This window comes from Cydia fagiglandana, chromosome 16 (genome assembly GCF_963556715.1).
Source record: "Cydia fagiglandana chromosome 16, ilCydFagi1.1, whole genome shotgun sequence".
In the NCBI taxonomy this organism is placed as follows: domain Eukaryota; kingdom Metazoa; phylum Arthropoda; class Insecta; order Lepidoptera; family Tortricidae; genus Cydia; species Cydia fagiglandana.
This window is the reverse complement of record NC_085947.1, coordinates 12,270,792-12,295,273: the sequence shown is the minus strand read 5'-3', so window position 1 is coordinate 12,295,273 and position 24,482 is coordinate 12,270,792. Positions and strand designations below refer to the sequence as shown.

Below are 24,482 nucleotides of genomic sequence, written 5' to 3'. Positions count from 1 at the left end.
TTCACGTATTTGAATAAAATCGTAACAAATATATTTAAGTGGCTGCATGTATACAAGTTGTTACTTAAACGTGTCATCAAGCTTTAAAAAAAACATGAAATGTTAGCTGTCATCGTCCGGTAAAAGAATAGTGTTTGTTGAAAACGAAGATTTTTACTATAAATTAGTTTATTAGACTTGCGGTAGTTAACTAAATCAAATTCAGTAATAATTGAGTATAATTTACAAACATGGTAAGTCACAAAACCTGTATTTTACGATTTGTGTTAGGTTACCACAAACAACTTGCTTGGTCATTCCTGTTATTAACACTTATTTCGGCTTTATTTACAGGCTCGTCGTTATGATACACGTACCACAATATTCTCGCCGGAGGGTAAGTATTACTCGTCATTTGTATTTAATCACAATAACCATATATTCAGTACTTTGAATGATTCGTTTATTTTCATAGGTCGACTCTACCAGGTCGAGTATGCTATGGAAGCCATCAGTCACGCTGGCACATCACTGGGCATTTTAGCAACAGACGGCATTCTACTAGCCGCGGAGCGCAGAAACACGAACAAACTTCTGGATGAAGTATTTTTCTCTGAGAAAATCTACAAGCTAAATGATGACATGGTCTGTTCGGTCGCTGGGATCACTTCTGACGCTAATGTCCTTACTAATGAGCTGAGGCTGATTGCCCAGAGGTACCTGCTGCAGTATGGTGAATCTATTCCTTGTGAACAGCTAGTATCTTGGTTGTGTGATGTTAAGCAAGCTTACACACAGTACGGAGGTGAGATCACTTTTGTTTTGAAAATATATTAACTATTAATATTTCATTTCATTTATTTTTTAACCTCATTATTTTGGAACCTCAAAATCATTTAAATCATGACTATTTTTATTAGAAGTGGCATTAGAAAAATGTAAACGTAAGATGGCACGAAATTCATAGTTACTATATTTAATTTCTTAATCAATTAGGTATTGTTCCAGATTTGAACAAATCTCAAATGATAATGTTTCAGTGTTCTTGGTGTCCAGCTTACACTGGTTTCCATCACAATTTTCTATTCCTAGCTGCTCCCCATACTTCTATACTGCCCTGATAAGCCAATTAGCGGTATCTCAAATAAAAATTGAATGCAAACATATACCTTACATTCTTTATCTGAAAATTCAATGTTTTTGAGATGCCGCTATCCGGCTTAGGAGGGCAGTATATTCCATACTAAAATTAATTTTAATTCCAGGTAAAAGGCCTTTTGGTGTTTCTATCCTGTATATGGGCTGGGACAAGCACTACGGCTACCAGCTCTACCAGTCAGACCCCAGCGGCAACTATGGAGGATGGAAGGCTACCTGCATTGGTAGCAACAGTGCTGTGAGTTGTTTTTTCCTACATTCACTAACAATATAGTAACAAATTACCAGAGGTTTATTTTGAGAAAACTAGTAACTGAAGCAAAAGTTTGATTTTAATAAAAGGGACTTCTAAATGTGTTACAAGTTACAAGCTAAAAGAAAAGTGATACTAACACCTATTTTACAAGCTTTTATTTAACTTGCCCTGTTAGGCTGTATGTATGTGTTAGTGTGGGTCAAATCTTGGAATCTAAAGACCAATATCCCGGTTTCCAATAAGCTGAAATTTTGCAAAACATATTATTATGTAAGTCGAGTGACAATGCAATATTATTGTATCATCAAGCTCACCTGATGATGGAGACAGGAGGTGGCCATTGGAACTGTGTGATAAATTGTGTTCGGGGTTTTCAGAAATTGTCTGAATGACTTAGTTGCCTATCAAAAAAAAGTACAGTCAGCAATAAAAATTTGTACCAACAATGAAATTTTTGTAAAAAATATTTCATTTTTATAGGAATTTTTAGTAAGTATAAAAGTTTAATAAAAAAAAAAACAATAAATTTTTTAACACAGGCTGCAGTATCCAGCTTGAAGCAGGAGTACAAGGAGAATGAGACCACACTGGCCGAGGCGGAATCCCTTGCAATCAAAGTTCTGAGCAAGACCCTTGACATGACCAAGCTGACTCCAGAGAAAGGTAAAATATGGTTTATTTTATTTTTATTTTAAATGTTTCTTCCGAAAAACTCACGAAACTCTTATGTACGAAATATCATTTGATATTTACCACTAGCTTTTCAGTGAAGGAAAACATCGTGAGGAAACCTGCATAAATCTGCGAAGAAATTCAAAGGTGTATGTGAAGTCCCCAATCCGCAGTGGGCTAGCGTGGGGACTATATAGCCCAAGCCCTCTCGCGCATGAGAGGAGGCCTGTGCTCAGCAGTGGGACGTATATAGGCTGAAATGATGATGATGAAATGTTTCTTGGAGATTGTTTGGATCTAAAGATATCATACAGTTAGCTGCAACCTTCAAAAGAAAAAGAAAGCCTTCTTGAGCTTACTGTGGGACTTGGTTAATCTGTGTAACGAATGTCCTAAAAAGTAAGATTAATTAATTTGGGTCTCATTATTTCAGTTGAGATGGCGACACTGACCCGCCAAGACAACAAGACGGTGATTCGAGTGCTAACAAATGCTGAAGTGGAGGCGCTGATTGCTGCCTTTGAGAAGAGTGAAGCGGAGGCCGAAGCGGCTAAGAAGCAGACTACTAAATCTTAATTATATCTTTTGTTATAAGAGCTCTTTTACTGGTCCATTAAATGATTTGCGGTAATATTGGTTTGTAAAGTTGTTTTATTGAAAAAAAAAAATATTTATTCGCTAACAAGCAATATTTAACAAAATGCAGGTTGGTGACCCTTTTTATTATAAAGAAACAGTAGACTGGTAGCATTTTGTCGGGTGACAAGCAAAAGACACTAACACCATTGAAATTATTGGACAATAAACCGTGTTATAAGTTATAAGTGTAATAAAGTGCATTGTTACTTTAATTTTTTGATAGTACTTAGTGACTTTTGCTTGTCACCCGACGATTTGCTTTATTTCCTATGTAAAGCATTATCCTTTTAATTTTGTTATTTACTATTTTACCATAACGAAGATTTTCGCCTGAAAGTGCTGCATTTGTTCGACTACTTTGCTTTATCGTTGAAATATACACGAGAGTGAAAGAGAGGCATATAGACCATAGACTTATAATTATATAAAGACGGTGTCTCAGCGAGCTGTCACTGTTGCCACTTTTGTTTAGTGTACGATTAACAATGAGGCCCACGTTGCTGTAGCCATGTCGATAAAGTCATATCGATAAACTATCGACATTTCTTGCAATTTAAATTTTACTTCAAAGGCTTAACGATACCTAAAATGACCAAAAACGCTTTTATTCTTTATTGTGGTTATCAGATCACAATTTTACAGTCACGCCCCAGCAGGGAACCAAGGGAAAGTTCAGATATTTAATTAAAATACATAAATACCTCCTAAAATAGGTGTTCCGCAATAATTGAATTATATTATTATATTATAATATATTCATTATCCATTAGCATTTCAATTATGTTTATGTTTAACGAAGATATTGAAGCTTCACTTAATCGCTATTTCGTTCCGCTGTGTAGCGTTTATCGATATATAACATGATTAAAATCGACTTTTCACATCCCTAAAAGAGCACACGTATACGCTTTGACGCACACATACACAGCCTGGGCCCAGTTTTATAAAGTTACAAGTTACAAGTTTACAGGCGTTTACTGGCAACACTTGCTCCGTTTTTTACAATTTGCGTTTTATAAAAGTACTGTGTTACAATTTTATAGTCGTAACAGACTATCGCACCGCACCAAGGTCATTGTGCGACGCACCGATAAGTAAGAGCAAGAAAGAGATATCGCTTTCTCGCTCTTACTTATGGGTGTGTCGCACAATGACCTTGGTGCGGTGCGATAGTGTGTTACCACTATTACAGGTTACAGGTACAAGTGCCTGTAGCTCAACCATAGACGAAAATACGGGAGTTTTATAGTTTTAAACTCATAATCGAACAAGCGTTTTATAAAAATATTGTAAATTACAAGTGTAGATTGGTACACTTGTAACAAAAACTTACATACGTCTTGAGTCCTGTAACAGCACAACAGCAGTTACTTGTAGACTCGTTTTCTGAGAGATTTTAAACTTTACTCTTTATTGTTAAGCACCAACGCCAACGATTGTGCCAGGGCATGCATACTTTTCCATGCACTGACCTTATCAGTTTTTGTTAATGTATCTGAAATATATAGTAAATAGGAAATAAAGTGACAATATGTTTGATATTGATTTTATTGACGATTCGTTTTATTTTATCTACTAGGAAATGGAAAGGGATCATTGCCGATATTTGTCGTTGATTTATTAGCATTCGTCTCTTTTTTTAAGTATAGTGCATTCACATTATGGTAAAGTGTACTATTCATAATTTTCGATACACACCGTATTTATCTTTCACCCGCTACCGAAACGATACATTTTAATGTAAGAATGTGAAAGAGTACTTATTTACATGTTATTTACTTATTACGTAAATATTTCATTAAATCTAACTTAATCTGAATCTGAAAACGGCCCAAAAAGTATATCCTTGGCATGGAACGCCGCTCTCAACCACTCGATTTTTCCTTCATTTCTGGCCATTTTTCCAGTAATTAATATTTTACAGCAAACAAAAACACATAATTTAGTAGAGAACCGAGTATCTATGACCAAGGCCTGTTCACTTCCTAAGAAAGTTATGTCCCCAAATAATTGCGCATGTGTGCGCCTGAAGCTTCTATGTGTGCGTTGGCCTCCGAGAAAAAGTTGCGAGTAATAAAAATAAAAACATTTTTCTACAGCAACATTGCTCCCAACTCTGATTTAAATTATCACGAATTTTATACATAATTAATCATAAAACGGGACTCAAAATGCTTAAAACTTAATTACACGCGATTAAGTTTTATAATGAATATTTGCTTTGTTTGAGCGTTATATATATTATTATAAGATTTATGAGTAATTTGCCATTGATAGTGGAAATAGTTTAATTTGAAACCTCAAACAGCTCGGCCTAGATCTATGACAAAGATATTTTATCTGTGCTTTTCGCTCTTGCAAAAATGGCCGCTCAAGCTAGTTCGCTTTCCTTTACAATAAAACTGAAAATTAGTTATTGTGTCGATTCACGGTATAAATGTGTGTGAAAAGTAATAATACAATGCGTCTTTTCATAAAATCAAAGTTTTATTGCATAATCATCCACCATAATAAAAAAATATATTTGTCAATGACTCTGTCCAACTGCTGTGGTTAAAGTTCATAACGAACATTTTATTTATTAAATCTTTAAATCATAAATACAACGTAGCGGTACAACCACTTAAGACTGTAAGTCTGTACCTACATAGATACCAGCAATGCACATAGAAAATGTGTTAAATGCGGAGCAATGGCTGTTGAAGCAGCCAGAGTGAAATTTATACAGCTTTAGTGGGTTCAGAAGGAACCGAGTCATAACGCATCTGGAAAGCGTATTAATTAACCGTGAAGAAATGTATGAATACAAGTTAGAAATTGTGTAAAATGCCGTGTGTAAAGTGTAGTGTATCTGTTTGTAAAGTGTAATAGGTAGGTATGCCTAATGTTATTTGTATAATACTGAAAACTTTGTGAATGCGCTTTATTAATGTCTATTTTTATTAAGTTGTCAGGGTTTAATTTTCAGTGTATATATTTCTATATGTAAAACAATACAATGTTATAAACATAAATATGCCTTTTATTTAAATCAATAGATAATACCACAAACAAGGGGTAATATTTGCATCTTTCATATATTTCGTGATATGAAGATAACAAATATGTTTATCAACATAATTACTATATACCTATAATACCAATACCCGCCAGGCTAAACCGGTTGTTAACTTTAGTTCCATTGGTACACATCGAGGGCGCCAGTAGTATAAACGTATAAACGGTTGGGGACATTTTTTTGTATGGAGTTACCGTTCTTCTCCTAGTGAGTATTATATTCTTTGATCTATGACACACGTTTTTTTTAAAATAGTGATGTCCTTCACACCTGTAGATTTCACATGTAATCGAGATTGACCGTGGTTCTTTACAACTGTAATTATTTATGTGTATTTATAAAACACCTGTAGCCGTTCACAGTGCATTACAGGTGCCTGTAGCCTGTATTCTTGTAACCTGTAACTTGTAACTTTATAAAACTGGGCCCTGGGCGCATCAAGAAAGGCAACACTTGATTTGAAGTCCACCTTGTCAACAGTATGGTTGTCCTTTTTTGACAAACGGCATTTTAAAAGAGCGAGGAGAGAGAAATGATACTAGTTGCTGCGTCGTGAAAGAGAACAGAAAAAGTTGGGCCCTTGATATAGACGAATTTCAGTTTTCGCAGTAACCTTTTCTCTCCTCAGTATCTCTACATGTTTCCTATCGTCATGTCATAAATGTTTCAAAAATTTAATATTATTGAAAAAAAAAAAGCCAATACGAATGGTTCAATTTATAAAATGATTTATTTAAACATGTATTGTATGTAAAGTTAAGTAGCTAACACACTATCGCACCGCACCAAGGTCATTGTGGGACGCACCCATAAGTAAAAGGGAGAAAGCGATATCTCTTTCTCCCTCTTACTTATGGGTGCATCCCACAATGACCTTGGTGCGGTGCGGTAGTGTGTTACGGCTATTATACAGCGTATTAATATATGCCTTAGAGTCTGTGCGGAAAGAGAAGATTCGTGGAATGTATGGGGCCCAATACATTTCACGACTCTTCTCTTTCCGAACAAACTCTAAATAGATTTTGTCGTTTCGTTTCAAATAAAGTTTATTTATTTATTATGAAGAACGTTAGTGACAAAAATATGCGTAGTAAGGAATAATTGACTTTGTCAGGTTAGACTTGACTTGGCCAGTTTTCATTACATCCAGCGAACTGATATACATGGAAGTATTCTGTCCGCTCAGTTATGACCCAACGTAAACTATTCGATTGTAGGCGGTGCTTACAAACTATTCGATTCGCAACTTCAGTTCGTCCGAGATGACAGTCAGTGACGGATGGCTAAATTGATTTATAAAAACAACGTTTTTTTGTAATTAAAAATGTCTTCATGTGTCGTGAAGTGGTGCAGAAGTTATTTTAGTTCATACCAAGGATAGTGGAATCACTTTTCACTTGTAGTAAACAGATTACTTCAGTAAAATTTGGAATAAACATGACGATTTGTTTTCAATACTACCGTGCTAAGCTAAAACGTAACAACTGCATACGACTTTCATAACAACATAAGACTTTTTAAATTGCGAGGATAATAGGGATGGTGTTATGCCAAATGAAGTAGACTATTTTATTAACATGTGCTTGGTTGAGGTATTTTCTATATAATTATAAATGTAGTAATGAATTCTTTCTTACAGATTTGTATTTTCCTTTTTTATTTCATGAGATGGAGCAGTAAAAAAACTACCTAATTATTTCAAATTAATAATCAAATTAGATTTATTATCATTTTACATTACTTTCCATTCAAATTCCCACAAGATGCTATTCGCAGAGAACTATGGAAAAAGCTATCCAATTAGAGAGACATGAAATTAAGTGGATGCCTGGAAAGATATCTAGAATATGTTCTATTCATGAGATATAACTCATGAGATAATCATACCCGGTCTCCTATATGTAGATACACTTCCACTGAGTTAATTTAACAAATACACACATTATCTGAAAATGTTGATCATTGAATCCACCCTCTACCGTCACATATATGGTCCTCTCTCAAGCCATTTCCGTCAGTAGAAAAGAGCGGCAAATTTAGAAAATGTAAGCGCGCGAACGGGTGTGGTCCCATACAAAATTTTAATTTTGCACCTTTTTCTACTGACAAACTTGCTTGACCGGCTATATACATATAAAATATTTCCATTGGAACTGAAAGTGGGGATTTATTGTGACTCCGCCTATTCAAATATTTTTGACCCGATTCGTGGACCCATGTAAATTTTGCAGGCTGTATAGCCAGTCCGAATTCTAAGATCAAGTTTACCATACTTTTACAATGGCGTACTTGATCTTAGAAAAACGGACAGACTATACCTGAACGTGACTTCGCACTGCCATACAAATTGATAATAAAGTATACAAAATATTTATTATAGCGGAATACATTTGTGTCATTTCATAACAACATTTTAACTAGTTATCTTTTAATCTGCATTAAATTATTATACGTGAATTATTTGACTGGTTCTTCAATGTATGGCATAAACCTATCCCTGTCCAAGTCATATTCTAATCAAATATGAACCGCAAACTCTCAGCGGCCAGTACGTACAGCAAGAAGGTTATTAGCGGATTAATGTCGCTGATTGGTAGTTATTGACATTATATGCATTTCATCTACACTTAGCTATGTACCATTAGTGTAATAAAGATGTCTATTATTTTGTTTACCAGCTTTGATTACAGGCTCTGTAAACGCGTCGTCTTATTTAAATGTAGGCGTAATTTTGTATGTGTGCTAATTTGGCCCGAGAATTTGAACGGTAATGTTCCTAAAGGCGGTTTCCATACTAAATATATGCGTTCACTGATTACATCAATCATTTTATAAAGTTATTCAACATATATATTTTGTAATTCTGATAAAAACTGGCCAAGCCAAATCTAACCTACTTTAAGATCTCACATTTTTTTTAAATAACAGCAATTGTTATAGGTATCCAATAAAGCAAAGAAATAGAGTTTAATACTTGTTTATAATGTTATTTTGTTCCTATAAATACATATTTGGATTTTGCATAGAACTTGGCACTCATTTAAATCTCCATTCTTTTTGCGGCGAACGAACCCCACAGCCAAGCATAATTTTTGTATTGAACTTGGCTCTCCTTTTTTACATTTATGTTTTTGATGGGATATCAATACTTTTTGTAAAGAAAACTAGGCAGGTATTGAGATTTAATGTTTTTTCTTGTGTTTCCGCTGCATGTTTTTTACTTCTGTTCTTTGTATTAATTATGTGGTGCCGCGCGCCGCCAACGACACACCGTTGGCCGGTTGTTTAGCGCGTATTACAGGTTTTTTGTATGGGGACCCCCCCCTATTTTTTAAATTTTTTTATTTTTAGATTTTTTCCTACGCTTACACACAATTACCGAGCTGGATTCCAAATTTCATCCTTCTAGGTCATCTGGAAGTAGGTTAGGTTTAGGTACTATATGCCAGTCACAATAAAAAAGAAATTTGTATGGGAACCCCCCCTATTTATTAACTTTTTTTTGTTTTTAGATTTTTTCCTACGCTTACACACAATAACCGAGCTGGATTCCAAATTTCATCCTTCTAGGTCATCTGGAAGTAGGTTAGGTTTAGGTACTTATATGTCAGTCACAATAAAAAATGGTTTTTTTGTATGGGGACCCCCCCTATTTTATAACTTTTTTTAATTTTTAGATTTTTTCCTACGCTTTCACACCATAACTGAGCTGGATTCCAAATTTCATCCTTCTAGGTCATCTGGAAGTAGGTTAGGTTTAGGTACTTATATGTCAGTCACAATAAAAAATGGTTTTTTTGTATGGGGACCCCCCCTATTTTATAACTTTTTTTAATTTTTAGATTTTTTCCTACGCTTTCACACAATAACTGAGCTGGATTCCAAATTTCATCCTTCTAGGTCATCTGGAAGTAGGTTAGGTTTAGGTACTATAGGTATGTCAGTCAGTCTTAAAATTTACGACTTTTTGACCTTCATATCTTTATAACCGTTTGAGCTAGCTTCATGAAATTTGGGCTTCTAGATGTCCTTATGGATATAATTAAACGCACGTAGTTTTATGTGTTTACGTTAAAGATGTTTTGAGTTATAGAAGGGTCAAAAGTGGCACCAAGTGGTTCGTGTAATATTACACTTGGCGCTGGCTAGCCAGTTCCTTTGCTTGAACTTGGCTTGACACGCTGCCGCGTGTCTAGATGCGTAGTAAGGAATAATTGACTTTGTCATTTTTGACGTGTAAGTGACGTCTTGTTGTGTCCTCATATTCAACTCAACTTTTGGTTTCGCATTCGAAATTTCGAAATCAATTAGCATTTTTGTGGAGTCGATTTCCTTTAATACAAGTGCATTTTCAACATTATAGCTGAAACAACCAACATCACTTCACCTTAAGGATACAGCTAATAATGGCGGTCGAAAAATTAAGAGCGACTCCTTCACAACCAACTGCGCCAAAAAAGTCCAGACTAGAAATGAATGTGCGGCTACTTTTAAACAGATGTGAGCTTATTGCAAAGCAGGAGGCTGTTGAAGGCAACTGGAGGCTTAAGAAATACGTTGACTCATTGGATGAGATGTTAACTGAACTTAGGACAGGGCCAGAGTAAGTAAATCTGTTTTATGTTTTGTATAAGACCAGACAGTATCAGGTGCACAGAAGCTTAACAGTTCTTACGCTGTATGATATTAGACTCTTGGTCAACCACTGTACTACGTTAGTAATCTGTTTTTATAATATTTTGATCTGACAGACACCACAGACAACTGAATATGTTTCTTTGCACCTTCTCATTATTTTGTTCAGATTTTGTTTAGAAATCTTTTGAAACATGTCATAAAATATATTTATTTTACAGAAAGCCTTCTAAAGATATCCTCATAGAGTACACAAAAAGAGCTGGTTTTTTGAAAGGTTTAATACAAACAGCTACATTGAATAGTCCAACAGAAAAGGTAAGTTGGTCTTATAATGAAGCCTTCAGAATGTTGCTCGGTCTTTGATTGATGGAGGTGCAGTGCATTGGGCATGTTTGCCAACGCAAGTGTTGATGGCTTACATGCGACTATAAAGGAACACATTAAGAGACCATATACATCTCTAAGTAATTGTAATATGTTAGTTTGAATAGGTAGTTGCAGTTAGTTGTATTTTATACAATTGTTGATGTATTGGTATTATTTTTGCTTGTATGTACGAGTAAATTCAATGTTGACGTGTAAAAGTGCCCTTGTAGCCTATTTGCTGAATAAATGTTGAAGTTTGTGCCTCCTTGCTCATTTGTCATATTATTATTATCTGATTGTAGTTGGAAGCAGTTCAGTTGCTGTCTCATGGCGCTGCCACACAATGCACTGATGAGGCAGCCCAGGAAATACACCAGAAGACAGTTGCCAAGTATGGCAATGAGTTGAGGTCTGAGCTTTTTGGACTAGGTTAGTATTTTTGCATATCCTGTTTCAAACATTTACATTTTGCTTGTAATTTTATAGTTTTGTACATATATTTTGACATCCTAAACATAATTATGTGTATCACCAATGTTTACAACATCTATAAGATATTCCTTTCAATCTGTGTTATGCAGTTGTATTTATGCAGTGCCATCCATCAATGCAGCTATCTAAAAGACAGACAAACATAATAACATAGCCTCTAGCCGCCCACACATCAAAATGTGCCAAGACAATAGCAATCCCACCAAAAACATTCTGTAAAAAACTAGCCAAGTCTCGATGGAGCTGCTTGTTTATCTCTAAAAAGTAATGAAATCTAGACAAAGTCGTGCCAAGTCTAAGGTTCCTTACTGCGATTTCTTTATTATTATAGTTAATGTTGTGTGACTTGGCCGTTGAAGGGTACACAAGGGTACAAAACCAGGTGCTCCATGACACCATTGCACCAATCTGCCATTGCACCAAAAAGAAGTGTTTTTCAGGCTCGCCCATACATAAGTATTATTGAAATACGCAGCTTTATCAAGCCTACAATTGACTGGGTTATTGAATCAACGTTATCCAAGTGGCAATTTTCCATCGTCAATGGGTAGCGGTTCTGGCGACAGATTGGTGCAATGGTGTCATGGAGCACCTGGTTTTGTACCCTTGTGTACCCTTCAACGGCCAAGTCACACAACATTAACTATAATAATAAAGAAATCGCAGTAAGGAACCTTAGACTTGGCACGACTTTGTCTAGATTTCATTACTTTTTAGAGATAAACAAGCAGCTCCATCGAGACTTGGCTAGTTTTTTACAGAATGTTTTTGGTGGGATTTCACTTCTTTTTGTAGAAACCTCCTGGCACTGATTAAAATAACCGACTTGGTTTCACATTACATCTCAAAACTTTTTTGTAGTAAAAGTGTTGCGAGACTTGCACCTTTTTACATGTAATGTTTTTGATGGGATCTCATCTCTTTTTGTAGGCAGTCCTTCTTTTCGGGTACTCATACCCATACTATGTATACACATATCATAACTAAACATATCTTCATTGATACTCACATCGTACATCGTAGTGTACCTTTACTTTACCTACTATTTGTAGGAACTGCAACAGTAACTTTGTAATATCATATATTTATATGGGATTACAAACTTACTTATGCAGTTCTTAGATCTTTAAAACGTGACTGATATTGCAATAGTTTTAGGTTTTCCCTTTATGTGGCCATTAAACCCTAACTCTGTACCAAATTTCAGCTCTCTGAGTTTATGGGAAGTACTAGTTCTATTCTGATGATCATGAGTGAGTTTCATAAATGCGAAACTTTGCTTTCGCTTAACTTCGGAACTAAATGACCTACAGACTTGAAAGTTTGGATTTTAAGTATGTGATTATAGCTTACTGGATGACCAAAATTTCTGCGTTCTGGTCTTATCCAGAGGTTCTCAAATAGGGGCCTGAAAATGCGGCGAAATGGTTCCAGTAAAGGATGGTACGGCAGTGTTTGCTTCGCGCTCGACTTGGCGGGGGCACTGCCGTGCCCCCCGATTTGTCAAGATAGAATGAAATGGGAGACCTTTTTATTAGGCCTCTGGGTTGCTAGAGGATAATACAGACTGCATAAAAATGCATGAAGTGTTGTGCATACAGATAAACTTTTGCAAGAAACAAAAGTACTTGAGTTTTTCAGATGAAAATCAGTTTCCTTATGTAATGTTTTGTATGCAATTTTTATTATTGTTGTTTTCTCATCAACTTTCATTCTATTTCCAGAAGACAATGATGACACCCTCCGCAAACGCAACATCATTAAAGCTCCCAACTTCACAAGCACGAGTAGCAGCCAGGAGGACATGGACTCCCTCCTCAAGTACCATCAGAACATGCAGGAGAAGGTTGCTGAGAACATGGTGCTGCTGACCAAGAGTCTAAAGGAACAGTCGCAGATTGCCAGCACTATTATAAAGAATGATACAGAGGTAATTGACGTGCTTTAGATGGAATTGCATATAAGGTGCTAACAAATTAGTCATGGATATTTTAAGAGATAATACATTACATTAAAACAATTAACTTTTAACTGTAATTAAGGAACCTTTGTATATCATTTTTTTGTTTTCATTTATCGAACAAAAAAAAAATTATAATTAATTTTTAAAATAATCACCCCTATTATATACCTGTCAAGATGTTTAACACTGTCTGTCATGTCATGTCACGTCACGTCAAGTTTAAAGAAGTTCTAGAATGTCTAAAGAGGTCTCATTTAATTATCTTATTAACAGGGTGTTTTAACGTAGCAAATTTATTTCCTAGTTTTCTCCAAAAAAACATAACAAAACCAATGATGTTTCATACTTAAATGTACTCCGAAAACCGAATACTATCAGCTGTAAAAATATCCGTGACTAATTTATTAGCACCTTATACCGGGTGTGGCCTTTAACACGAGCAAATAATTAAAACATAGATTGTATTCCTCAAACAGTGAAACTTTTGTTCAACAACTTTTAATAATTATGAAGTACTCGTATTTAGACTTCCTATTTTTCCTACAAAATAAATATTATCTTCAATGGACGCCATCGCCATGCCATATCATTAGAGATTGACGTTGCTTGTCATGCCTTAAACATAACAAAATTCGCAATACATTGCGTCTTAGAATAAACTTTAAAATGTATTAAAAATCAAACTACAAGTTATTTTTTAAATAAGTTATTGTTAAAAAGCGCTGGTGGCCTAGCGGTAAGAGCGTGCGACTTGCAATCCGGAGGTCGCGGGTTCAAACCCCGGCTCGTACCAATGAGTTTTTCGGAACTTATGTACGAAATATCATTTGATATTTACCAGTCGCTTTTCGGTGAAGGAAAACATCGTGAGGAAACCTGCATACATCTGCGAAGAAATTCAAAGGTGTATGTGAAGTCCCCAATCCGCATTGGGCTAGCGTGGGGACTATAGCCCAAGCCCTCTCGCGCTCGAGAGGAGGCCTGTGCCCAGCAGTGGGACGTATATAGGCTGAGATGATGAGATGATGAAGTTATTTTTTAAAAGTTGCTGAACAAATGTTGGTCAGTATGAGGAGTACAGCCTACAGTTACATTTTTTGCTCGTATTACAGGCCACACCCGGTATAACGTTTATACTAGTTTGTCATATATTAACATTCACAAGTGTCATTTGCATCTGTCCATTGTTTATCCCTCCCTATTACCCCTAGGTACCTATACTTACGTATTTTATTACAGGCATTGAAGAAATCATCAGAAATGACGGACCGCAACGTGGACTCTTTGAAAGTGGAGTCAGAAAGGCTGCAGGAACACAGCAGGAACGCTTGGAAGTGTTGGCTTTGGATCATGCTCGCTATAGTCACCTGCATATTTATTAGTGAGTATATCACAATCTGTTTTTATAATCTGTATCTTTAGGTATTTAAATAAAAGTAAACATAATCTACCTTCAAATGGCTCCTTAAGCCAGTTCGTGGTAGATGAAAACATTACACGAACAAAATAATAAAAAAAGTCAGTTTGTTCAGTGACAGATCAGGTGGTTTTGTATTTGGTTGGTTAACCAATAAATGTTGTAACTACCCGAAAAAGTACAAATTATTTGTTTACTTTTATGTAAATATCTAAAGATACCAGTGGCGGCGCGTCTAGATTATTCGTAGGCAAGCCGTAGCTGAGTTGCCCTTCCTTTTTTTCATAAGTTTAAAGAAAATGGCCCAAAAGCTTGAATATTAGACAAGCCGATGGGAATCGAGTTCTATGGACGCTACGCCACTGAAAGATACAGAGTATAGTTGAGCCAGGAGTGGCTCAGTCCACCATTTCGTCGCATCTCTACAAGTACATGCGGCCCACACCAATTTTGGTGTCTAAGTAGCGGTAGTAGTTTCCGCGCACCATTACGGAATGGATGACTGCTCGCGCTTGCGCCATCTTGCGGTCATATCTGTCGTAATAGACGCGTTTTGTTAGAGAGTGAAACTTCTGTACCTAGTACTATTATTTATTCTGTGGTAGAACTGTCATGTCTGGGCCTCTGAGATTGTCCTAGTTTAGAGAGTAAATAAAATGGACAGCTTTACCTTACGGAAGGCATTAACATAATTTACGATTTTTTTTACAGATATGGTGTTATTCATGAAAGTTATGAAGAAACGAAGAGTAGAACTGTAAATAAATGTATGTAAGTAAATCAATTCAACTTTATATCTGTTACTTATATTATCGTTTTTAAATTATATGTGACTATTTATTATAATTATTATAAACTAAGACATGACTTGTAAATATATTGATAATAAATGTTATTTCAGACGTTTTACGAAATATCATTAATTCTAAATTAAATTACATTTACACAGGGTTCAAGATTGAAATAAAAAACGCCATCATTTTCCCAATTTATTACATTCTTTAAAACCTACGGAACTTTGAGATTTTTATAAGTATATGTCAAAAATGTGGTTATATCAATATAATACCAAATCCAGATTTGGTCCATTGTACTTTGCATTTAATCCAAGAAAAAGAGGGAAAGAATTGATTTCGAGTCTAACTATAAAATAAAAGCTTTTTGTTTAGTCAAGAACATAGGTATATCTCTTTCGCACTAATGTGTCAGTACGAGATGCATAGAAAGTAAATTACGTTCACGATAGCGTTTATGTCAATGCCAAACTGATGGTAGCCGTAGGTCTTGTATCGAGCTAATACTAACTCTCATTTTCGATTACGCCATTACTCATTGCGATTACATCTCTATCGCTCTTGCATATTCGTGCGATGGAGAGGCAAATAATTAAATTTCGATTTCCTTTTTTCGCGGCAGGCCTACAGTAGGTACCTACATAAACTGTTGCTCAATCACTATGACTTGGTAAATGGCAAGTTTACGCGATTTCAACCTTTAAGCTTATATTAGTTAGTATTATAATCGCTTGTAAATCAAAATGGACTTTGGTCGCTTTGGCTCTCAAGTTTGCGTGCTTACGACGCACTTGCAAATACTCGATAGGGGAAAACTCAATTAACTAAGACCTTGACTCGACTAGGGGTTTGATATACCAACCTATATACCTACCTTAATACCTAGTCGAAGCCAAGGCCAATAAATATGGAGTCCAGAGGGCCTACCGCGAACCACGTTCGACGTGTTACCTCCCTGTCACACTTACATACGACTTTACAAGTGCGACAGAGAGGCAACACACCAAACGTGGTACGCGGTAGGCCCTCAGAGTGCTGAGCCAGCGTGCAATCGTTTACGCTCCGTAGCGAACGAATCGCAACTGTCACTGTCGCATTAATACGGAAGAGTGATAAAGAGAGATGGCTACGATACGCTACGGAGCGTTAACGATTGGCACGTTGGCTACGCGGCCAGGGGATGAACGATGACAATCCGTTTTATTATATTAATATTAACCCTTTGAACGCCAGGTATCGTCTTGGATCGTCCCATTCGTTTTTCGTCAAGTTCTTAAATTAGTCCTATTCTGCTTTCGCCACTCATTCTATATTCGTCACAATCGTCGGTGGCTTTCAATGTAGAACGAGTGACGAAAGCAGAATAGGACTAATTTAAGAACTTGACGAAAAACGAATGGGACGACCCAAGACGATACCGAACGCCACGTCTATCGTGTGCGTCATCGTGAACATGATAGGTATGCGCGAAGGTTGATATTGGGCTATAGCCCATTATATGTATAGTCATTGGCGGTAAATGGGTTAAGAGATTAATTGATTTTTTTCAATCCAAAATGCGCTATTTAGCACATAGATACCAAAGAATTATTGATTGTAGAAGAGGTGTGTCTAAGAATGAATGAATCTCTCTGTGTGTTGGTATATAGTATATACCCGTATACACCGTGAAATTTTAGTGGTTGTTTTCCCGCGGCAGGGCGATTTGCTATCGGTAGTACTTCCGAATTATGATAGACAAACTTATAAATAAACTGTTTTCCAAAAAAAAAAAATACAAAAAAATAACCTAAACTCGAACAAGCGAAAAACAATAGTAACACACTAAAACTGCAAGTCGACGACAGTTCCCGATATTGTAAACAGATAAACAAATAAACAAGCACATGTTACTTTTTTAAACTATGTAACAGGCTAGAGTGCTTTACTGTTTGACAACTGAAATTAAAATTTACTTAGACTCTTCCTTCACGATTAACAGTTGAAATAAAACCTTTTTATTAGTTTGATGATTGCCATTACGTTGTGTCAACTTTGGTAAATCGAATAATTACATCCTCTTCGCTTATTAAACTAATGTGATAACAGATCCTGTCAATGTCATCACTGCTATTTGTAGTAAAATGGATCGACATTACGAATATTCTAATTTAGAGTACGTCGCGATGGTGCAGCTGTACGCTAGGGCTAACTACGACTCCCACGCCGCCCGGCGACTTTACGCGGAACCGGACCATTTACAGTCGCTGCGTCTTCGGGGGATTTTAAACCCCCAAGTTCCACACGGACGAACAATAAAGTTGTCGCCGCAACACAGCGGCTGCTTAACCACGGGCAGTTTCAAACGCCAGCACATGCACAGGGCAGAGGTAATTGTGTACGTCGTACGTTGAACGTGGCGGATTGCAGTTCGAACAATTATTGCGGTATCGGGAAGTTTAAGTGTTTGTTTAAGTTTTTGATCATTAAAAGCTTGATCTTAACTTGTTATGTTTACTTTTAAGGATCTGCAAACTAACTGCACGTAAAATGTGTGAAGGAAAAATAAATGGAACTACTTTTTAGGTTATTTTGTTTCATTCACTCAAAAGAATTAGGTAGGTACTACTGCAGTGCTACCACTGGTGTTAGGTCACTTTCGAGTTTCGTTCGACACATTTATAAATCTGGCATTTCTTAACATTATTTAAAAAAAAGATTACACATCGACTGTATATCGATAGCAGAATCATTTCGTTGCGGGAAAACAACCACTAAAATTTCACGGTGTATACTATATACAAATACAAAGTCTTACTTCTTGCAACCATTTTGATTCAAATATAAAATTGGATAGGTATTTGACGTTCTATAGCCCGGTTGTCGTGTAGGTACCTACTTAATGTACATGAAAGATACATTTATTGTTTTTAATCTGAAAATATTATGATCAGTTCTAACTAGTTTAGTCCGTCTAGTTACTTAAAGTGGCCAGTTACTGGCGAATTGCCCTATTTTTTGTCCGAACAGTTGCATCAGCCCTTAATTTTCACCAAGTTTTTTCATCCGACGACATACTCGTTACCTCATAACTATTTTGGTTTTAGAAAGCAAGGCTCAAAAACAATGCGTTTAATTTAACTGAAGCATGGATATTAATCTGGAGAATATTTTTTATAACAAATTTATAGCACCTGTTTATAGCTCTATACATTGTTGAGTATTTTTTCTATTTTCAGCATATTTTTGAAGTGAAAACTTCTTTAGCGGCGCTGTGCACTTTTTGTGATGGGGGAAAAAATGTTAAACTCGCGACAGGTCACGTGACCGTAAGATTCGTAACACGTAAGACGGACACGTGACCTGATCGAAAAACTGTTACAATGCCATTGAGTTTTTACTTCTGCCGGCACTCCCGGAGTGCAACCCGTTGGTTTTTTTGTTCTTTGAGTATTTTTCTGCTGTAAGCTTATTTCTGATTCCTAGATTTAGAAGAAATATGCTATAGAAAGGGTACAGACTACAGGGCAAGCTAAAGAGGCTAATAGTTGTGAAAAAGGAACGTTCCCAAGGAACCTTATATGTAGCTTAACCTATGCGAAGACTTTATAAAATACTCTTAACTCTGTGAACTCTGTGCGCATAACGTCGAACCTAGTTCAAACGCGATATATCTTCTACAAATAACGGTGGCTATCTAGGCATATCGCAGGATATTTCCAACACAATAACACTACAAGAAGTTAAAGTTCCAAGCGTTGTATTCTATTTAGTAACAGTTATATAATACTGATAGATGGGAGTTTTAGGAACTAAATAGCCGTAGGTACAGTCACCTGCAATAATACGTTAGTCTTCGAAGGCCGCAAAAATATGTGACACGCTCTTATGGCTCTACAAATAAGACCGTATCAGATGTTTTTGCGGCCTTCGTTGTGTACCATATTATTGCAGGTACTGTACTTTTTGGAGTTTCTTAGCTTTTAGATCCTTGTAAGGAATAGCTTAACAAATTAAAAACATTACCTAGATCCCCATCTGTCTTAACGCACTCGATTATATCTTATACCATCTCACTTAACGTTAATAAGCGAATCTTATTCGCGCTTTTCATTACATTCTGGGTATATGCATTTCGTTTAGTGCCCGCAACACACTTACAGCTATTTGCGCAAAATGGCCGCTGCAACACGAACATGTCAGTAACGAAGTGTGTTGCAAAGCGTCGGGGATAGTGCAATACCCCGTAACGCACAAATGCAGTAAGGTCCAATTCCTTTGTTACATTGTTTGAATTAAGAACTCTATCGACTTTGTTAGTTACGCGGTATTGCACTTTCCCCGACGATAGCACTATGTTCAACGTAATTTTCCTACTTGTCGTATACGTCGGTCAACTCAAATTTCCATATTTTGTTGGGTCCGATTTCCGTGACGTAGAGATGGGATCCGTTTCTGGTCACAGCAAGAGAGTGAGGGTTGGTGAAACCCTGAAAGAAAATAATATTTAATACGTTGTAATAATCTAAAACAATTTTCTTGGGTAAATTGAGTAGTCTATCTCTACTTTTTAACGTAGAACTTACGTCTAAGTTTCTTGCAGAGAAATTACAGTACGTTTTGTTAGAGCTATGGCCCATTTTCCAAGTGGTAGGTATTCAGATATGCATCTTTAAACTCATATTATACTTTCATAAACTCGATATTTAAAATTGTCTCCGTTAAAACTAGGTTCTCTGTAAACGTGTGTTTTGAGTTTTGAAAAGAAACTGACAATATAATGAACTTTAATTGCCAGACCAGACCATTGAAGCTTGACCTACATTTGCATACTCATTACACCTCGAGAGTCTTTAAACTTAATGCAGAGCGACCTCTATGTTGGCAGCCTGCCAGAAATCACCAAAATGGGTTTAATAAAAAAAACTTACCGCAGTAGGTTCCCAAGTATCCAAAATATTCCCAGTCATAGCGTTCACGGTAAATCCTCTCACAGCAATATTCTGCGACGTCGGTCCATTCACAGCGTAAATCGTATCTCCATGCGACGCGACAGCGAAAACTCTGCCTAAAGTCGGATCTTCAATAATCGTAGCAGGGTCCAACATTTTGATATAGCTCTTCAATCCAGCTTTCGGGCAGACGATCCTCATATTCTCTCTATCAGCTACACAGACCATATCAAGGTGCTCCAACAGAGTAACACTGTGTGGAAGATTTAAGGTAAGCGTGTCGGAATACATGGGGATTTCTAGTAGGAGTTTTCCTGCTGCGTTGAATTTGAGGATCTGGTTGTTGCAATAGCCGTCGGCGACGAAGATTTCGCCTGTGGTGGCGACGGCGACTGATGTGGGCATGCAGAGGAGGACTCGGCGGCGGTAGGGGTAGCCCGCTGTGAAGGCTTCGCCGATCGTCAGGGTGGGGTATTTGTGGTTCAGCGGGGTGTACTGAAAAAGATGTCGTTTTTAAGATAATTGAGAAGTGAAGTGCTGGTAACGTAATTACGTAACTATGTATAGTGTGTGCGACGAACGGATAACGGCTTGGGAGATAAAAGAACGGCTTGGGAGCATCCTACATGATCTTTATTTAAGATGAGACGATATTCAGATTCTTAACTTAAAATTCATAATTTAAGACCGAGTAGGTATGTTATTAAAAAAAATCATAGAGTTAAATTGAAGGTAAGATGGTAAGGCGGTAACTAGTATTGCACTTATATGGTTTCCAGATGCGGCGCGAATGCGATAAACACATAGCTTTTTATACCCATCTGAAAACCTGCGATAGATGTATAAATAGGCTATTGCCTTATTTATGTTTGTAGTGTGATTATTAAATTATCATTTTGATAGTATCAAAGATGCAGAATTCTAACACATTCATTACCAACCAAGCAAACAAATATAAAGCTGTGTAGTACCACGATCCCGACTATCGGGGCGTCCGGCCTGGGAACGAAATCATAAAATATCTGATAGTCGGGTTCTCGGCACATAATGTGTTAAATTGTACCTTAAAAACTTGATGTTTAGCCACATCCGTGACCCAAACGTTGTCGTGATGGTCAACGGTAAGCCCATGTGGCATGTAAAACGCATTGGCGCCCCAGCTGTGTAGTACGGAGCCGGTATGCGGGTCCAGAACTAGGATAGTGTCCTCTACTATCGGCCCTTTGTCCAGGTTCTGATATACATTTGACTCGTTGAATGTACTGAAAGAAAACAATGGTTAGTCAATATTGGAATACTACCTTAAATACTGGTCTCCTAATCCTTTCCTTATGGGGTCTAGTTTAAGTGTGTGGTCGGCAAACCGACTCTTTGAACGTGCCTACATTTTTATAGCCGATACAATAGGCTCCCAAAAATATAATCGTTTGAGTATTGGTACAATTGGTAAAATGCTGACTTTATTTTGGTGATTTGAGAATCCTGAAACTAAACTTCTGATTTCAGCTGAGGTAAACTCTTCTTAAAATTTGAGTCTGTCATTTTCATAATGATGATGTTACGGAAAGCGTCGTCGACCGAGAATGATTTCTAAAATTGGCCTATCTTTAAAATATTTATTAAAGAAATTAGATCTTTCTACCTTTCGTCCCATATTCTTTCAGCTCTATGGAAAATGACCGGCTGTCCCAAAGAGTTGATAGAAACAGCCGTAATCTGACCCACGTTCAGAGACTGTTGCGGCCAGTCCTTCACTTCTTGCGGTCTTAGCACTATTTCCTCCTTAGGCTGAAAATACGGAATTATTATTTTAAAACAGTACGGTCAGAAGTTTATTTAGCGATTTTTTTTTTGCTACTCACCAAGTGTAAATTTAAACTCTTCAAAAGATCATCTTCAGGGCCGTAACTGAAGTAGTCGAAGTTTTCCCTGACCGTTTCAGGTTCACAATTTAATCCACGTAAAGCGAGGAGGAATAATAATATCGGCAACATTTTATGGCGGTTTGTTGATGTCTGCTGGCTACGTAGCACTACCCTGACTATTGATTGCTTGACGTCGAGACCACCGCGCGTGCGCGACTCGGCAGCGGATTTGGCTCTTAGGGTCAAGAACAACCATCCATCATACTTCTCAAGGACGTAAACGTAATAAAAACCTAATATGTATAAGGAAATATTCGTTTATTTCTCACATAACAGGAATCTCCAACAATTTGGTCGAACACGCATCACATTGTATTTTCTCCGAAATTAGGCGAGCTATTTTCTTAGTCTAATTACGAAAATAGAAGGCATAATTTCCGTTCTGGCTCAGTCTCAAATTAGAATCGTTGTTAGGGCCGAAAATGTAAACGAAATTCTAGAAGCTGGGTCTATCTAGGTGTTATTGTGGTCTGAAGTCTGAGTTTGGCTGGTCCCAGATGTAGCCCGTCTCCGTCATGGAGCAGACGGCGTTGTAGTATCGTCCAGGGCTTCGGCAGTAGGACCAGGAGGGGCACTTGCATCTGAAGAGCGTCTGGAACTCTTCCTTGCACACCTCATTCCACCAGCAAGTGCGCTGAAACATTGTTTTACAGACGATTAACTTCGTCATTTGTTTTGTTTACGTCATAATGTCTACGAAGGACCTTCTTTTAATTTTATCTCTATATACGGAATCTTGTTCAACGGCGCTATATAAATATGTGAGAACGAGGAATAGATCTAAAGGCATTTTCTTCCCCAATTTGAAAGATGTATCGGATCAAATTCTAAAGAAACATTGCTTGAGAAGCAACAGGTTGTTAACGATCAATCATGTCCTGAAGGATTCAGGTTAGCGTCTTTCTAAGTTAATCTAAATAAAAGTCGCACGTACCTCCGTGACATATCCCTTGACCGATTGGTCGGAGTAGCTCCTTTTGCTTACAGAAGCCGTCTCCAGCATTGCACCGAACAGAAGAATCGCGATCGTTACATATTTCGCCTGGAACGTTAAAATTCACACACAATAAACTCATTTAAACGCACACACGTATATGTTAGCTAATTTTGGGGTATGTACCGTATTCATAGCAGAGTTTGGGGCTTAAAATAGTATTTTTTGGTCGCGTAACCTTTAGACGAAGGCAGGCGCGGTAGATACGCGCCGCCCTGTCGCCCGTCGCGTCTGCAGTGTCCCGGTGAATGAATCATTCCTATTGAATGGGTCACGCGGAACATAAACCTATGTTGATCAATTTGATCATAGTACGCGGGTTAATATGGTTAATATGATGTGTGTTAAACTGTTTAACCCTTTGATGGATAGCGGGAGGTTTGTCGGTATAAACTTAATTTACTGTCGAGTATTTAAAAATGAATTTACTTGTAATTTTAAGCAGTTTCAGGAAAACTTATGGTCGTCTCAAAATAAGTAAAAAATATACTAGTTTCACTGTAGTTTCATACTTAGCTGTAAATTTCGAAGTTTAGAATTTTCATAAAATGTGCTGTAATTCCATATCCATACATCCAAAATAGATATACCTGTAACTTAAAATACTAATACTTCCTACGTAATACTTACAGACATATTAATTAGAAATAAAACAGCGAAATAAAAATTTACTAGTAACATTTATTATAATATTCTTATTTAATGACTTAAACATATTCAATTTACAAAAATCACTAGCTACGTAGGACTTTGACATTCTTACTTAAAATTCAACAGTAAAACATTTCAATAATAAAACATCACTTAACACAAAGATAGAGTGAAATTCAAAACCTCATTCATTAAGAGCTTCTATATTTTACAATATGAAGATAGCTCAAACTTGTGACAAATTGATAAACTCCTAGTTTTATAAAAGGCATTTAGAGATTCATAGTTACATGAAAATATCAAAACGGTCGACTATAGGTACTGTAAAGAGTGTCGAGATAAATGCATCACGGAATGGCACTAATGAATAAATAATTTAGACTAATTACGAACACCTTTGGTCGGAGACTACACTAATTTTGGGACAATTTACTGGCACTTTATCCAAGACCGGATCTAGAACCTAGCGGAGTATAATCAAAAGCGCATCACAGATACCATTCATACGCTGTAGCCTTGGTATTAAAATTTTAAAATATAAGATGAGGT

General features: G+C 36.7%; 4 protein-coding genes across 5 annotated transcripts; 2 read left to right on the top strand and 2 right to left on the bottom strand.

Moving 5' to 3' along the window:
* The first annotated feature begins 79 nt into the window (after positions 1 to 79).
* Positions 80 to 2,698, top strand: LOC134671992 (proteasome subunit alpha type-4). Its single transcript, XM_063529890.1, has 6 exons — positions 80 to 233; positions 334 to 376; positions 455 to 784; positions 1,245 to 1,375; positions 1,933 to 2,056; positions 2,499 to 2,698. Exons 1-6 carry the CDS (start codon positions 231 to 233, stop codon positions 2,639 to 2,641), a joined length of 774 nt encoding a protein of 257 aa, XP_063385960.1. The 5' UTR covers positions 80 to 230; the 3' UTR covers positions 2,642 to 2,698.
* Positions 2,699 to 10,002: 7,304 nt separating this feature from the next.
* Positions 10,003 to 15,544, top strand: LOC134672006 (vesicle transport protein USE1). Of its 2 annotated transcripts, none has more exons than XM_063529906.1 (6): positions 10,003 to 10,365; positions 10,619 to 10,715; positions 11,069 to 11,195; positions 12,986 to 13,188; positions 14,461 to 14,602; positions 15,350 to 15,544. In XM_063529906.1, the coding sequence occupies exons 1-6, from the start codon at positions 10,169 to 10,171 to the stop codon at positions 15,397 to 15,399; spliced, it is 816 nt and encodes a 271-aa protein (XP_063385976.1). In that variant the 5' UTR covers positions 10,003 to 10,168; the 3' UTR covers positions 15,400 to 15,544. The 2 variants fall into 2 exon arrangements, with proteins under 2 accessions (XP_063385976.1, XP_063385975.1); XM_063529905.1 differs by having other exon boundaries at positions 10,004 to 10,365; positions 12,983 to 13,188.
* Positions 15,545 to 15,614: 70 nt separating this feature from the next.
* On the bottom strand, positions 15,615 to 22,421 carry LOC134672004 (peptidyl-alpha-hydroxyglycine alpha-amidating lyase 2-like). Its single transcript, XM_063529903.1, has 5 exons — positions 22,226 to 22,421; positions 22,006 to 22,151; positions 21,427 to 21,625; positions 20,343 to 20,858; positions 15,615 to 19,901 (listed from the first exon to the last, which is right to left on the bottom strand). Exons 1-5 carry the CDS (start codon positions 22,355 to 22,357, stop codon positions 19,785 to 19,787), a joined length of 1,110 nt encoding a protein of 369 aa, XP_063385973.1. The 5' UTR covers positions 22,358 to 22,421; the 3' UTR covers positions 15,615 to 19,784.
* Positions 22,422 to 22,527: 106 nt separating this feature from the next.
* Positions 22,528 to 23,537, bottom strand: LOC134672011 (uncharacterized). Its single transcript, XM_063529912.1, has 3 exons — positions 23,409 to 23,537; positions 23,223 to 23,330; positions 22,528 to 22,922 (listed from the first exon to the last, which is right to left on the bottom strand). The coding sequence occupies exons 1-3, from the start codon at positions 23,415 to 23,417 to the stop codon at positions 22,749 to 22,751; spliced, it is 291 nt and encodes a 96-aa protein (XP_063385982.1). The 5' UTR covers positions 23,418 to 23,537; the 3' UTR covers positions 22,528 to 22,748.
* Between the last annotated feature and the right edge of the window lie 945 nt (positions 23,538 to 24,482).